This window comes from Coregonus clupeaformis, unplaced genomic scaffold (genome assembly GCF_020615455.1).
Source record: "Coregonus clupeaformis isolate EN_2021a unplaced genomic scaffold, ASM2061545v1 scaf0095, whole genome shotgun sequence".
NCBI lineage: Eukaryota > Metazoa > Chordata > Actinopteri > Salmoniformes > Salmonidae > Coregonus > Coregonus clupeaformis.
This window is the reverse complement of record NW_025533550.1, coordinates 80148-96580: the sequence shown is the minus strand read 5'-3', so window position 1 is coordinate 96580 and position 16433 is coordinate 80148. Positions and strand designations below refer to the sequence as shown.

At 43.1% G+C, this 16433-nt stretch overlaps 3 protein-coding genes and 1 long non-coding RNA gene across 4 annotated transcripts; 3 read left to right on the top strand and 1 right to left on the bottom strand.

Moving 5' to 3' along the window:
• Nucleotides 1-6155: 6155 nt before the first annotated feature.
• On the top strand, nt 6156-7785 carry LOC121557747 (transcription factor jun-B-like). The gene has a single exon (XM_045213253.1). The coding sequence runs from the start codon at nt 6331-6333 to the stop codon at nt 7339-7341; it is 1011 nt and encodes a 336-aa protein (XP_045069188.1). The 5' UTR covers nt 6156-6330; the 3' UTR covers nt 7342-7785.
• A 1318-nt stretch (nt 7786-9103) lies between these two features.
• On the bottom strand, nt 9104-13808 carry prdx2 (peroxiredoxin 2). Its single transcript, XM_041870430.2, has 6 exons — nt 13702-13808; nt 12358-12488; nt 11172-11325; nt 10497-10619; nt 10092-10222; nt 9104-9680 (listed from the first exon to the last, which is right to left on the bottom strand). The coding sequence occupies exons 2-6, from the start codon at nt 12458-12460 to the stop codon at nt 9598-9600; spliced, it is 594 nt and encodes a 197-aa protein (XP_041726364.1). The 5' UTR covers nt 12461-12488; nt 13702-13808; the 3' UTR covers nt 9104-9597.
• Nucleotides 13809-14042: 234 nt separating this feature from the next.
• Nucleotides 14043-15284, top strand: LOC121557700. Its single transcript, XR_006658213.1, has 3 exons — nt 14043-14136; nt 14657-14753; nt 15087-15284. It is a non-coding gene; the product is annotated as an uncharacterized LOC121557700 (long non-coding RNA).
• A 3-nt stretch (nt 15285-15287) lies between these two features.
• On the top strand, nt 15288-15998 carry LOC123483370 (protein Wiz-like). Its single transcript, XM_045213305.1, has 2 exons — nt 15288-15555; nt 15784-15998. The coding sequence occupies exons 1-2, from the start codon at nt 15354-15356 to the stop codon at nt 15996-15998; spliced, it is 417 nt and encodes a 138-aa protein (XP_045069240.1). The 5' UTR covers nt 15288-15353.
• The last annotated feature ends 435 nt before the right edge of the window (nt 15999-16433 follow it).

The window sequence follows — 16433 nt, the reverse complement described above, 5'->3', positions numbered from 1 at the left end:
GTTCTGGTTCATTTAACTGCGATGGCCAGTGTTAAGTGTTCGTCAAGCGCCTGACTCAGAAGGTGAACCGGGGGCAAAAGAGGAGGGAGGAAGAGAAAGAGGAAGTAGAAATATTCATTGTGAAGGGGGAAGTTTGGAACTAGAGGCATAGGAGGAAGGAGAGATGGAGGGAGGGAGGGATAGGGGAACTGGGGGCATAAGAGAAGGGAGGGATGGATGGAGGGAGGTAGAAAACTGTCATCATTGTGAAGGCCAAATAGACATCATGCTCCTTCAGGCAGCTTTATTGTTTTGTCCTTTACTAACTGAGGACACAACTTTGGAGTAAGCGAACTAATGACATACAACGGACAGAGAACACAAACAAATGGATTTGGTTTACAGTACATGAAGGCACAATACTGTTAGTGATGGCATGCACAGGATACACCTCCATTTACTGAACATTTCAGATGAGTTTCTTTCGCCCCCAAATTCTGTGACTCACGATCAAATAGATCTTAACATACGTGCCTCTTTCTATTACTAAGCCATTCATTGTGAGAGAATGCTTAACCATCAATCTCTCTTTGTCATCAAGGTAGTGCTGAGTGATTAACGTGCTTTGAGGTCGGTTCGTTTCGAGAAAAAAAATGTGAACATTAAATGCATTAGGAAATGCCTTTAAAATGATTTTAGAGCTTTTCAATGGCAATTCCAAAGCCAAGAATAGTGAACATGCAATCGCCAAAACATTTCAAATATTCCATTGTCTCTGTCAGGTTCACATTGGGTAAGGTATCAATAGTAAAATTATAAATTACTATTAAATAATACAATATTTCAGTTGTGTATATTACTTTTATCATTTTTCATTCCTTAAAAGTCACCATCTCATCTCTGCTCAGGCAGTAGCAGCCAAACAAAAGTTCTCTGCTCCCCATACTGTACTGTTTTTAGTCATCCTATTTAGCTAGGCTAGCCTGCCTAAGCATGCTGCATCCTTTCCTCATTCTCTTTCAAAGCCTTGCCTGACCTTACCACTCTCCTTCCGTTTTCTCATACAATGTTCTTCTCTTACTCCATCTCTCCTCTTCTCTATACTTCATAATCTCTCTCTCTTTCTCTGCAGCCCAGGGCAGAGTGCTGCTAAGGTCTAGCTCTTAGCATATCTTCCTCTCACTCCAGCTCTCCTTCTTTACCCCTCTTTCCCTCTCTCCAGCCCTTCAACCCAGCCCAGGGCAGAGTGCTACAGTAGCACCCATGGCAGGGCAGTGATGTTTGGGCCCAGTGATGTACTAATAGTGAGTGACCAGGTTTAAGTGCCCCTCTTTTCCTACAGCTCTGCCACAGGCCTCATGCATGCTCACACACACACACGCCTGCATCATGCTCACCACCGTGAGTGATTAACACCACAGGGCTCTACGGTTTTACTGTCTTTTCCTCCCTACTTTTTCTTCCCATCTTTCACCTTCTCAAAAAGCAAATGAAATCTGTCATCCTAAATTACCCTTTCACTCAACAAAAATGACAAAATCGCCTGTATGAGCTGTGAACTGTGTGTGTGTGTTTGGGCATGCATGTGATGTGTGTGTGTGTGTGTGTGAGAGAGAGTGTGCGCAAGTGAGTCTGTGTGCTTATGCATGTGATGAGTGTGAGAGAAAGAAGGTGGAAATAAGGGTATTCTATTTGTGTTCAGGAGAAATCTTGATAAAGTGCTGAAAATACCTGTTTTCTAATGAAATATTGAATACATTGAGTAAACGGAAGCAAAACAAGAATAAATGTCTATCTTAAGAAACCGGAAACAGTGCACCTCTATGACCACTCCATGACTCACTCAGTCATTATTAGGCCTATAACTAGAGTGAGTAATTACTTATTAATAACCACTCATTATGTAGGACCCCCAAAAATGTTAAACCATGTCACAGATCATAGGCCCGCAATGAACAAGATCCCTATTGATTTCTGACAATCTTCTTGACCTTTCAATGAATGAGGTCAGACTGGTCAGTGACCTCTCTCAAGTCAAGAGTTGACCACTGCTGTGGTGACTGGCTGTTTCTCAATTAATATTTCCTTAATTCCTCACGTCCTCATCTCCTTCTCAAACTACATTGGAGGAGAGGATCCAAGTTCACTCCCCTCGAACCTTCTCCTCCTATGCATATTGAGAAGGGGGTGTGGAGAGAAGATGCAAGGAATCAAAGAAAGAGCCGCTATGCATCATGCTGTTCCTCTGAATTGACTCACTGACAGGAGAGAAGGAGAACAGATGTAGATAAGGTCACTGGTTCATGTAGATGAGTATGTGTGTAGGGGTGACCTCTAATTGACATGTCCTATGGGCTGGACCCATGGGCTGACCACCACTTAGGTCTAGCATTAGTTCCCATAAAGGAAAATATTAAGAGTCAGCATTGGCTTGAGAAAAAGAATCAATGGAGATATTTCTGAAAACATTTCTCATAGGGGAAAAAATAATTTCCTTTCTAATTGTAGATGTATTCATCTTATTTTTTCCCCTTTCAGATTACCACAAGGGATCAATTCATGAGGTGCATATCTTACTGAACATTTTGATATCTAAGTTGCCTAAAAATAGCACAAAAAGTTGCAGAATTGGGTGCACCACAAAAGACATGGCAGATGCTCGGTAGTAATGGTAAGCCTATAGGAAGTTGGTTTCCTGAACACAATTTTGATAGAAGTTATCAAACAACTTTGCTTACAACTATGTTTCTGTCTAGCCACAACATCGTTATGGTGTTTCCCCTCCAAACTCATCTCATAATTTTACTATGAGTGTCTTTATAGTACAAACAATGTGCTTACTCATTAATTTGCCTAGACGAAATATAACCATAACATTCATCTGTAAATAACTAACACATTTTACTCATCACTTTATGGCCATAATCAATTCATAATATCTTAGAGGACGCACTGAACTGATGATTTTAAGTCCAATCATAATACAAGTAAGTCATCGATTATTGGCTATAAGTATTTTCTGCTTAGGCTATCTTATCTACACTTTGCAAGGTCTGTGGTCATATTGTTGTCAGGAAATGTGTCAGTGCCTAACTGACATATTTGTCATATTTCTTTGCATATGACAAATTGTCCTACAAAAACGGAGTACACAGAAAGATGGAAATGATATTAAAACATGCATACTGAGCACATTTGCTTGTTGCTGGCTGCCAAAAATCTGATTATAAACAATAAAAAGTATTTACTGAAGGAAATTACAATGGAAGTGTTTTTAAGAGTTATCGCCAGAAAACGTTATGTTCCCCTGATAGGCATACAGGTATAGACAGCATAGTAGACTGCTACTCCACCTGAGGATATGGGTGGAAGGTTGGGACGAGTCGAACATGGAGATAGAACTTGGAGAGCTAGAGGCGCGTGGGCGGATGCCTGCATTGTTCGATTTTATCGTTCTTCTGTTCTGGATGAGAGAATGATTCAGACCTCATTACCATACTCAGGAGACAGAGACGTCTTTCTCTTCGAACCAAAAACAGGTGTTTGGATAGAGGGGTCTCCTGCTCTGCTCCACGCGCTCCCTCCGTGCCTCAGGTACTGCTGTTTTGTTTGCTACCATGGTTTCTCAAGGTAAAACTCTAGCTGTATGTCAGCTAATATTATAATACATTTAAAAGTCTGGCGTGGCTTTTCCATGCATAAAATACCCAAGGTTGATAAAAAAAAGCCTAAACCACACTTTTCAAGTGTCATCAAATCAAATACAATTGTATTTGTCACATGCGCCGAATACAACAGATGTAGACTTTACCATGCAATGCTTACTTACAAGCCCTTAACCAACAATGCAGTTTTAAGAAAATAGAGTTTAAAAATATTTACTAAAGAAACTAAAGTCAAAATTTAAAACAAAAGTAACAGAATAAAATAACGAGGCTATATACAGGGGGTACCGGTACTGAGTATAGGGGGGGTGTCAATGCAAATAGTCTGGGTGGCTATTTGATCATTTGTTCAGCAGTCTTATGGCTTGCGGGTAGAAGCTGTTAAGGAGCCTTTTGGAACTAGACTTGGTGCTTCGGTACCGCTTGACGTGGGGTAGCAGAGAGAACAGCCTATGACTTGGGTGACTGGAGTCTTTGACAATTTTTTGGGCCTTCCTCTGACACTGCCTAGTATGTAGGTCCTGAATGGCAGGAAGCTTGGCCCCAGTGATGTACTGGGCCGTACGCACTACCCTCTGTAGTGCCTTACGGTCAGATGCCGAGCAGTTCCCATACCAGGCGGTGATGCAACCGGTCAGGATGCTCTCGATGGTGCAGTCGTATAATTTTTTGAGGATCTGGGGACCCATGCCAAATTTTTTCAGTCTCATGAGGGGGAAAAGGCGTTGTTGTGCCCTCTTCACAACTGTCTTGGTATGTTTGGACCATGATAGTTTGTTGGTGATGTGGACACCAAGGAACTTGAAACTCTCGACCCGTCATCATGATGATGGGGCGACAGGTAGCTTAGTGGTTAAGAGCGTTGTGCCAGTAACCGAAAGGTCGCTGGTTCTAATCCCCGAGCTGACTAGGTGAAAAATCTGTCGGTGTGCCCTTGAGCAAGGCACTTAACCCTAATTGCTCCTGTAAGTCGCTCTGGATAAGAGCGTCTGCTAAATGACTTAAAAATGTAAATACAAATAAATAAATAAATGCTTACAGCAATTAATACAAAATAAAATAAAGCTGTTTGGCCTCTGTCTCCATTGGTAAAAGGGAAACATAAAGACTCCAAAAAGGTTGATTGTAGGAATAAAAAGCATCCCAAAACACTTTTTTTTTCTCCAGATTTCATTGTTATGGTGTCAGCAATTCTTCTGATTTGGTTATTCTGGACATAACACTACTTTTCCACTCCATAATAAATTCATAACAGTTTGGCTGGCGTCACCATGCATAAAATGAAAAGGAAGGACTCCAATACTTAAGAATAGGCCTACTGGCCTTTGTGGGCCAGAACCACTTTTTCACATGTGATCGTGATGGTGCCAGTCTTATTCTTGTTCTGAATAAACTATTCTGGACATATCGCACTACCTTGCCACTCTAGCCTCTGCTCTCCTCCACACCCCACCCTCCCTCTGCTTTACCCGAAGTATAGTACGGCTACTCCTCCTCTTCCCGCCCGGAGGCCTGCTCCTGGAAGCGGTCCAACCTGGGATTGGCTTCCCGCTTTTCACACGGAGCAGGAACTGATGCGCCAGGATAACCATATATGGACTTGCTATCAATTTCGTTGCCATGACTCAGCCTCGCGCCTTATCAATAGAACACGATTGAACACTGTGTGGATACAAGGCGATGGGAAGTGGAATTTGGCTACTGTTCAACAAGTTCTACAATGACATTGTATAGGCTAAATAGTCGTGTTTTTAACCTGAGGAAGACCTATAGTTTTCTTAGGTAAATGACCCAAGCTGTAATTGTAAGGCAATCTTCAATCAGCTAAATGTGTCAGTGATATTTTCTTATATTGACCCTAATAGGCACTAAATAAATGTAGCCTATCAATACATGTAGAGTATTCAAATGTATCAATATGGACGACCTCCACAAGATGAAGCAGTATGAAAATGTATGCGCTCACTAACTGTAAGTCGCTCTGGATAAGAGCGTCTGCTAAATCACTAAAATGTAAAATGTAATATAATATTATATCCAACTGGCAATGCCACCTTTATAACGGTAAAGATAGCCCTCAAGATTATATCCACATCAATATATGAAGTCAAAATGAATCTGAAAGTGGAGGTTTGAAGCAAATAACACTACAATTTAACCCAGATAGAAGTATAAAATCATATACGTAGCCTATCACTTTCCTCTCTCGCAAGTCTTGTTTATCTCAGCAGTTCCTGGCAACAACGTCATCGAGCATCTGACGTTTCAGGGCGTGGAACAAGGGCTGACCAATCGGTGCGTTTCTTGCACTCTAAACTGTATAAATTGCCTGTATTGCATGAACACTGGTAGAACACGAGTTTAGACCATCGAGGAAACCGCAACACTCCAGATCTCAAAGAAATATCAACGGGACAAAAGACCGTGTGGAATCCAATAATTAGCCACCGGACATCAGTTTGAATACAACTGTCAAGAAAAAAAAACCCGACGACTATTGACTCGGTACAGTACAGTTCCACTATTTTGGAAGTTTTGCTCTGTTCTACTTTGATAACTTTGGGCTGATTATAATATACCTTCTGCGGAAACGTTTGGTTGCTGAAAAGACACTCGAGAGGGCTTGCCCTTTTTTGGACGTATAAATTCAGCTACTACACTGAAGAATTCCAGCAATATTTGAATAATGTCCACAATAATGGAACAGCCTTTCTATCATGACGACTCGTTTCTTTCTGCTTATGGTCATTCAGGCGCTGCCCTGCACGACTACAAGCTCCTCAAGCAGAACATGAACTTGAACTTCGCCGAGAACTATCGGAACCAAAGCCTCAAGGCTCAGCTGCGCTCCGAGAGTGAATTCTATCCGACCGGGAGCGCATCGGAAGTCGGCTCGCTGAAGCTCGCCTCTCCTGAACTGGAGCGACTGATCATCCAGAACAGCAACGGTGTCATCACTACCACACCGACACCTGGGCAGTACTTCTACAGTCGGGGAATCACAGAGGAGCAAGAGGGCTTCGCGGACGGGTTCGTCAAAGCTCTGGACGACCTCCACAAGATGAACCAGATGCCGCCACCGAACGTGTCCATCGGAACTGGTGGAGTCTCCACGTGCACGGTGGCCTCCACCGTGTTTGGTTCCTCCATGCAGCCGGAGCACCTCGAGTACACCACCCTGAACAGCTGTGGCCCTCACACTACCCTCACACCTGCAACCAGCAGCTACCCCTCCACCACCATCAGCTACCTGCCTCACCACCATTACCAGCACCAGCACCACCAAGCCGCTGCGCACCCATCCCACCACTTCCAGCACTCGCTAGCCGGAGCAGGCCTACACGCACAGCGATATTCAGGGCTGAAAGAGGAGCCCCAGACCGTCCCAGACATGCAGAGCAGTGACGACGAGTCACTTCGCGGCATGTCCCCAATCGACATGGAGAACCAGGAGCGCATCAAGGCCGAGCGAAAGAGGCTCAGGAACCGCCTGGCAGCCACCAAGTGCCGGAAGCGAAAGCTGGAGCGCATCTCTCGCCTGGAGGACAAAGTGAAGGTTCTGAAGACAGACAACGCCGGGCTCTCGAGCACAGCTTCCGTCCTGCGCGAGCAGGTAGCTCAACTCAAACAGAAAGTTATGACACACGTCAGTTCCGGCTGTCAACTCATGTTGACGTCCAAGATCAAGTCGTTTTGAAAACTATAAAACGATGGACTATAAAAGAAACACTGGACAATAATGGGGAGGACATTTGTTTTACTTTGTTAAAGCAAACATAACTTTTACTGCACTGTTGGGACAGCAATTGACGAACTTTGTAAACTACCATTGATGTGTTTTCATGTTGAAAATATTCAAAAGTTAGTTATTTTTGCATTGTTTATTGGTTTCCAGACAATGATGGACATGGGAAACCACGTGCACAATAATAAGACTAATAACACTCGGGGAATTCTGAACAAGTTGTATAAAGTGTCATGTAGTTATGGCTTTGCCTGTTTACATTTGTTTTATTTTTTTACTTTGAAAAGTCATATGTGAAATGCATTCCATTTATAAGTTATTGTGTTAAGTCAGGTTGAACCTCACTGTCTTTTTTACTTGTACAGTATATATTTAAGTAAAATATCTTTACATTTACCCTCTGTCTATTTTACTTTTGTATCCTTTCTACACAACTACATTGACATTTCTCAAACCAATGAACGTTATAGGCCTATGAGTTAGATATAGCCTAGGCCTATATGACATTTCAGCTATAGTGTTCATGACAAGCTTTAGTGTTATCAACATTGTATAAGTAGAAGCAGGAGTGTTGTTTACATGGATACATAATTCCTTTGAGATTTCCCACGCTAACCAGTAAATTATCATTAGGAACTGTTTCTGTTTTTAAATCAACCAACATAAAAACGGGGCATGACGTACGAGACGTGCCCGCGTTGGGTTGTTTGCCCTCACTGACGTACATACGTATGGCCAAATATGGTAATGTTTTGGTATCACACGTCACAGCAGGGGGAAGATTTCCGGGAACCCCCACCTACATTGCCCGTCAGTACAGCGGTGCGTTTTCGATAGACCTTTTCGATAGACCTTACACTACTAGGCCATACTGTGCGTGTGAAGAGACGTTTCTCAATGGCAAGCTTTTATTAAAGACGGGGGGAGTTCCCCTAGTCAGCCACCGCAGCGTTCAATTTCCCAAAACAACCCTATGCGAAACTAATGTCGAGATAAAAATACACGGGTCAATTTTCCAGCAAAGCAAACGATATTCTGCTGACGTGAAAATGGAAACTAAACATTTTTATGCTGTGTGAGTAATCTTGTACATGTCTCTGAACATTCAAAGTCTAATGTAAACTCAGCAAATAGCCTGTGCAATAAATTATGAACAGGAAAAGTGTAGGCAGTATGAAAATGTATGCACTCACTAACTGTAAGTAGCAATGGATAAGAGCGTCTGCTAAAATGTCAAATTGATATCAGCACAGAGTTCGGTAAATTCAACTCCGTTCAATTGAAGATATCCATATTACAGGGATCTAAACTAGAGCCAGGCACATATCCTCTGAACAGTTTGCCAAGGATCTAGGGACGGCAGGGTATTGAGGTTGGATGCGGAGAGCGGTAGGTTCTCTGCATTTATTAGGTGACCAATTGGGACAGCCTTATTGATATCAACTTTATAGAAAAGGTGTCATCTGATGACAGTGCTTTTATAATATAGCCTGCTTTAAGGAATACAATATAGGGTACAGGATATCCAACTGATAAAGACTGTGCTGGGAATTCTCCACATTACACACCAACAAAATCTTACAAAACCTTTATTATATCACCACCTACCATTGTTGAAGCAGATCTGTCAACTGATTTAGGAGAGAATCTGGCAAAGTGGCGTTAGGCTCCACCTAGTGGTCAAAACTAAATTCCACACATGACAACAAACTGATAACTTCCACTTGGTTTTATTTGTCAGACAAAACACTGCCAACATGTAAGTAATTATTTTCCCATTTGTTATTAATATCACGTGACTGTAGACTGAGTAGTTAATTTTTGCAAGGTACAAAATATTCAATGTTTTTCTAACACTTGAGATAAAGGAGAAAAAACAAAACACTTTCAGTGCTTGGGACTAGAAGAGACTGTTTCCACCAGTAGTTTGTCATACAGATACAAGATTTTGTAACAATGTCAAGATAGAAGAGTGAGAGTCTAACGAGTTCTTTAGAACTAAAGATGTACAAGTGTGGGTTGGACGCCAAGAGACTGCTGCTAAAGGGGGGACTTCCCATCTGAAGGTAAGTGCTAGGACATCTCAGGAGTGCCTGAGCGTGGGTCGGAAATGGCACCCTATTCACTAAAGTGCACAACCTTTGACCGGGGTCCATATGCACTACATAGGGTGCCATTTTGGACACAGCCTGAGGCTCCGTTGTGTGGTTACTGTTTGGAGAAGAACTCCTTGCTCTTCTGGATGTCGGGGACGATGGTGTCACTGCCTGGCTTCCAGCCAGCGGGACACACTATTCCAGGAAGAGAGGGACAAGCCCAGGATGAGTCACACTGACATGGAATATTCTTCCAAACACATTCCACATGTTCTAAACTAACTGAGCTCCCATATAAAATAGCCTAATGAAATGGTATAGGTGTTGTAAACAGAAAATGTTAGCTGTTGGTTTACTGAATGACCATGCCGAAATGTCCTGTGCATAGCAACGCGACTAGATCCAGATGCTGCAGGCTCTATGCAGACTTTTTATTACAAGGAGCACGTGTGCAACAAAGTTGAAAAATGTAGGCGCACAAAATTCCAGGTGGCGCAAACTATTTTGCCGCATATGTGAGTAAAATGGTCGCACTGTAGAGCCCTGTGCTGGTTCCTGAAGTAAGAACTAGGTAGCAAAAACATGTAAAACCTGCTAGTCGCTTACCTTCGCCGTATTTGTCTGTGTGCTGGAAGGCCTGCACCAGACGCAGGGTCTCGTCCACAGAGCGGCCCACTGGCAGGTCGTTGATGGTGATCTGCCTCAGGATGCCCTTGTCGTCAATCACAAACAGACCCCTGACAGAGAGGGAGAAGACACGGAGGGAGAGAGAGGAAGCAGACAGTGAGAGGGTCAGAAGGCCACATGGGGCATCTGTGATAGACTGTGCTAGAATCAATACAGGAGTCACCTAACATGGAGGTGAATCAAATGCAAAATGAAGCATACACATAAACATGCACACATTCATTTAAAAATAACCTTACAAGTGCACACTAAAACTTCAAATAGCACCTTGCATACAGAGGCTTCACATACACACTACTGATGGCAGTGTTGTAACTAACTGACCTGTAAGCGATGCCCTGGTCCTCCTTCAGCACTCCGTAGTCTCTGGAGATGGACTGTGTGAGGTCAGCCACCAGGGGGATGTTCATTGGTCCCAGTCCACCCTGCTTCCTGGGGGTGTTGATCCTATAGGGAGGGAAAGGGAACGCGCACAATGTCGTCATACCATAACCTCAAATACAGCCCTTGTTTACGCTTCATTAAGGATGTCGTGAGCGTCACATAGTAACAGAAAGTCAAATTAAGAATTCTAAAGGCTGACATTCACACAATAATAGTCAACAAAGTAAATTAACCATTGATGCAAATGTAACCTACATAGATGGATGATTGTAACACCATTGTTGGATTGAGTCCAGTGACCGTTAGTCTGCTGAGAGCTATGGCTCCTATCACCACTAGGCAGTACAGCAGGCAGAGACAAGATAGCCAGAGGGTGGGAGTGTACTCAAAAGCCTGCTTAAATGTTTTACAATTGGCAGATGTGGACAGCTGGAAAACATTTTACACTGACAATTTGTTATCGGTTCAAATAGGTTAGCCTCTTGACCATTCTGATCGAGGTGCTGTCAGGTGCAAGAATATTTAACCCTACTGTATATCTCCATGCCTTTAAAGTTCCCATCAATAGAAAAGACTTGAACAATTAAATGATCAAAAGCCTAAACCAGTTCTTACCAGGCCAGATGGCTGAAGTGAGAGTCTGTGGAGGCGCCGATGACCTCACAGCCGATCTTGCGGAACTCCTCGGCCTGGTCGCTGAAGGCCACGATCTCAGTGGGGCACACAAAGGTGAAGTCCAGCGGGTAGAAGAAGAACACCACATACTTCCCTGGAGGGGACACACGCAGGAGAGGAGTCAGAAGAGTGTGTGTGTGTGTGTATGTTTGGGTACATGTAGGCCTAATCTCGGGACAGCAATAACACTGAGTAGCTGATTTGGTTCTGGGTACGAAGATTATTGTACATGCTACTCTACAGCCTATTATTTTGAAGGTAAGTCACCTTTGAAGATGCAAGTACATCAGAGAGTTACATTTACATTGTAGTCAGAATATTCCTTTCATTTTTTAAGTACTTTGCGCACACACAGCTGAGTGACCTTGTTAAAACTGCCATCATAGTAGTTCTGCATGGTTGTTAAAGACAACAATGTAATTGACAGTAAGGATGAAGATCCTTACCTTGGTAGTTAGTCTGATTAATCAGGCTGTAATACACAATTAATTGGTATATAGAGCCTGTGACATTTGTGTGCAAAATTGTGTAAATGGTCCTTACAAGCCAGAATGTTGAATAAAATTACATTTAAACTTGCTCTACCAGTTGTCTGTGCAGTTTGTCCTTCTGTTTATGGAAAATTGAGACAACATATCCACAGAGTAGTGTTATTAACCCGACTTTCAGTACACTGGTCTGTATAACAGTTTGTACTTCCAGTTTTTATTTTCAATACTGATGCAATTCGCACGTGCCAAACACTTGCACAATATGGCCGAGCCTAACAGAACCACAGACCAAATGGCAAACACTTCCAGCTGATTGCGAGGAAACATTGCTTTGGTTGACTACTTCTGGTTACATTTGGACCTACCGGGGTCAGGTAAACAACACTTTCATGTGGATACCCCATCACCACCTCCTACCGCCTAAAGGACCAACAGCATGTACAACCGGTAAAGTAACCTCAAACATCATTTTATATAACATTCTGGGGTGTAGAGACTTGACTCTTTCAGACTGATATCCATGGAGTAACCATGGTAACATTCTGATGTTTAGGCAACTTTGTAGTTAGATGGTAACCTGTTAACGACTGACCTGCCAATTAAATTGTCATTTAGAGAAAGTCAAAAGTCCTTACCTATGTAGTCAGACAGCTGGATATCTTTGAACTGTCCGTCCACCACAGCAGTGGCTTTGAACTGTGGGGCCGGCTGGCCTATTTTAGCGTTTCCAGCAGACATGGTGGTGACTGACTGCTCACTGGAAAGACTACGAACGACCCAGCAAAGCAAATCAACAGTGAATCAATACAGTTTGGAACTTCACGTCTCAATGTGCCAAAGCAAATGGGGTGGAGTCTAGTAGGCTATGCTCCAGGAGCCTCACTCCTTTTTAACAAGCATTAGCATATGAAGAAAAAAAGTCATTCAGTCATACAATGTAAGCAATAGTCAAAGTAATACAAAAACACTTAAATGAGAAGTTTTTGAAAAAATGCTCAAAGCGCCAGGTTTCTTACACTGAATTCAATTATACTGCAGTGCTGTACTAGCTACCTAGCTGTATAATGCTGCAGGATCAATGCGCCAATGCCAAGTCTAGTCACATGCAAGTCAGTTGTTCTGAAGGCTGTGCGTGAGAACAAAGGTCTCACAGTGTTGCCTTAAACCTTGCCCAATGAAGAAATTCCATACTCCGTTGACATTCAAAGGTCCTTTATAATAGTTTCACTCATTTGTGTCGGGAAATTGATTACTACATTGTTGGGTTTGGAACTTGCAAGAAAGGCATTTCACTGTACTTGTGCCCTTGACAAACTTGAAACTATATAATTAAATCAAATTGTATTTGTCACATGCGCCGAATACAACAGACTTTACCGTGAAATGCTCACTTACAAGCCCTTAACTCTATTTCTTGAACTGCATTGTTGGTTAAGAAAATATTTACTAAATAAACAAAAAGTAAGACAATAAAATAACAATAACGAGGCTATATACAGGGGGTACCGGTACCGAGTCACTGTGCGGGGGTACAGGTTAGTCGAGGTAATTTGTACATGTAGGTAGGGGTAAAGTGACTATGCATAGATAAACAGCGAGTAGTAGCAGTGTAAAATCAACTTGTTATGTAATAACAATGAAACAATTTAATAGTATTATGTATGCATTCATTTACTAGCCATCTATGCAGGTAGTTACATTACAACTAGCTAACTAATTGGCTAACAAGGTGCCAAGCCTCCACACCCACCAAACTGTTCAAAAGGACAAAGAACAAGCTAGTAAGACATAGCCCGCAAGTAGAAGGAGGATTGACCCACAATGCCTAGCTAACGTTAGTTGCTAGCTAGCAAACTCGCTAGCCGGTTTCTTTTGTCTGCAACTCTTCGCAACTTCAGCAAAAATAGCAACATGTTAGCAGCTGAAAAATACACTGTAGTACACTGGAATGATAGTCGAAGTAGCTAATGTATACTTACGTTTCTTGTGAAAGGCATAAAGATACGTTTTTGTGTTGCGGTTTGCTGCAGTGGCGTGGAAGCCGCTAATACAGAAGAGAAAACGTTCCCCATCCGTTTTAAAAGATTTTGTTTTCAAAATAAAAGTCGCCAGAGAACTCGTTTAAATAAATGTCAATAGAATTGGATTGCTTGTTGTGTGATTAATTATAATTCAAAACACTTTCTGATATTACACAATATGTGTACACAAAAGTGTTTCTGTGGGATGACACCACATTATATGATAATTCTTTCATGTTCAATCGATGGATTTAGGACAAGGACTTTTAATTTGTATGAGTAAACATTTTGACCCGGAAACGATTGCTGTAAACTCTTCACAGGCGCTGATGGTGGAACACGGGTTAAGTTGTCGAATTCAATTATTAAAGAGAATAATATTGCATATTTTCGGTGAGTTATGATCTATTTAACTAGTTAAGTTCCTAGCTACCTATCATATCTTATTGTGAAGTATCCTATTCTCTGACAAATCCCGTTTTCAACAAACCTAGCTATCTAGCCAGCAAGCTAACGTTAGCTAGCAAAGTGCAGTCATTTAGTTCGCATACTACAATACCAGTTTACTTATTATTTTTTTGCTTAGTTGAGTCTGATGTCCAAGCTGTGGACTTGTATTTTCAAATCGTTATGGCAGCTAGCTAGCTAGCTTACAATCTAAGCAAATGAACTCATATCTCTGTTTACATCTATTGAAAGGGAACTCAGCTCAGCTGCTGTTGCTGGTCTGAGTGTCATTCAAGAAGTTTGACAGCCCTCGAGTTGGAATTGACTGGTACATTCTGACCAAATCAGAGTGGTCTGAATTGACTGGATGTGGCATGCTGTTTCAGTTCAGTTACATTCTAACCAATGAGCGCTAAGACATTCACCATATATTTTCTATCCATTTCCCCCTTCTCAATTATCTCAGGTACAGAAGAAGACAACAGCCTAGGCTAGATCCGTTTTCAACCCTGGAATCAAACTCATCCAGTCACCCGCATTCATGGAGAACACAAAAGAAGCGGGTAAGAACAAAGAGAGGAAAAGAGAGAATTTAGACTAAGAAGGTGTGCATGAATTATAGTCTGAGCCAGCTGGAACCATTTTTGATTAGAAGCATAGTCATGCCTCATCAGATTCAGAATGTCTCTGGATTTACACTCACACTCTTACTATTTCCTCTGCACCACTTCCTCTCTCTTCCCTTCCTCTCTCTCCTCCCTCGTCCTCTCTCTCCTACCTCCTCTCTCTCTCCTTCCTCCTCTCTCTCTTCCCTCCCTCCTCCCTCTCTCTCCCTCCTCCTCTCTCACCTCCCTTCCTCCTCTCTCCTCCCTCCTCCTCTCTCTCTTGTCCCTCAGCCCCGGCCCCGGTCATGTGTGAGGTGTGCGGGACCTACTTGAAACGCGGCGGGGTCTCTCCAGTCACGCCCGACTCCACCTCCGTCAGCTCGGCGTGGCTGTCTCGGACAACAGCGGAGCTCCAATCGACTTGCTCTACCAGCTGATTCAGGACAGGGACGGTTCCATGCATCCACTCAAACCCATCTACTCTTCACCCAAAAATCCAAGGGGTCAGGGACGCTCATCTCCCAGAAGGAGTCCCCTCTAGGGGGTAGGGTCAAAGTAATGACGACCCCACAGAATAATATATCCCAGGTAGCCCCGGGCCCCACAGCTCGTAAAGGAACAGTTTTGGCCAAGCCTCTGCAGTCTTCCATGTCGTCGTTCCTAACAGCAGGCAAGACGCCATCGCCCTCAGGGGGAGCGAGCCTGGCCTCGGCCAAGCCTGCCTGGGCACCGCAGGAGACGGATGCCCCTCTCACCCTAGGTAAGTCTCAGCTTGGATGTTTTAGATTGGAGTAGATATTTGAAGTGTTTCGTTATTAGATGTGTGTCATCAGGAAGTCACATAGTAGGCCTATTATATGTGTGGAATTGAACGTTGTACCATTACATATAGATAGACATTTCTGTTCTTATGTAATGACCTTATTAACTTCAAGTAGAACGTGGCACATTCTAACACCAGTCTCTGGCTCCTCCCCTGCCTCGACAGCGATGGACACCAATGACGAGGTGCATGTGTGCCAATTGTGCGGTGCCTGGTATGAGTCCCGCAAAGGCCTGGCCAGTCACTGCCGGGCCCACTTGCGCCAGTTCGGCATCACCGAGAACACCGAGACGAAAGGAGGACCAATAGAATTCCTCTACCAGATCATGGAAGCGGAAGACCTCCAACCTATAGCAAGTGAAGGTCTCAACGCTCTATAACCCATCTATGTCTTCTAACTCTAACAAACGGCCCTCCGGCTCTGGTTCGTCCACCTCGCCTGCTAGACATAAAGGATCCCCCTCCTCCTCCCTTCACCAGCCTCCCTCCAGCAAACGGCCCAAGCCCTCCGCATCAGAAGGAACCGCTCCGCAGGATCATAGGCTCAGCAAGGGTGAGTTTCAAGTTATTTTTAAAGGGGCATTCTGCGATTGGTACATCCATTTAGTTGAAGTCATATTTTAAGTCCAATTAATTCATTTTAGTTTAAGTCATTTTAAAGGGATGTCACAACACAATTCAAAGAACAGAAAAAGAAAGGTAAATGATAAAACCTCAAGTGATTTAATAAAAAACATATAATTTGAAATACAGGTGAGTTCACCTGCGTGTTGTGTGGCGAGGAGTTTGAGAACCGTAAAGGCCCTAGCGAGCCA

What these genes read in the sequence shown, in the direction of transcription:
- LOC121557747 (XM_045213253.1), top strand. Translation starts at nt 6,331, where the DNA reads ATGTCCACAATAATGGAACAGCCTTTCTATCATGACGACTCGTTTCTT.
- prdx2 (XM_041870430.2), bottom strand. Translation starts at nt 12,460, where the DNA reads ATGTCTGCTGGAAACGCTAAAATAGGCCAGCCGGCCCCACAGTTCAAA. An exon ending in CCAGCTGTCTGACTACATAG is followed by an intron (nt 11,326 to 12,357) that starts GTAAGGACTTTT and finishes TGTCCCCTCCAG; the next exon opens with GGAAGTATGTGGTGTTCTTC. An exon ending in CACTTCAGCCATCTGGCCTG is followed by an intron (nt 10,620 to 11,171) that starts GTAAGAACTGGT and finishes CCCTCCCTATAG; the next exon opens with GATCAACACCCCCAGGAAGC.
- LOC123483370 (XM_045213305.1), top strand. Translation starts at nt 15,354, where the DNA reads ATGACGACCCCACAGAATAATATATCCCAGGTAGCCCCGGGCCCCACA. An exon ending in GGATGCCCCTCTCACCCTAG is followed by an intron (nt 15,556 to 15,783) that starts GTAAGTCTCAGC and finishes CTGCCTCGACAG; the next exon opens with CGATGGACACCAATGACGAG.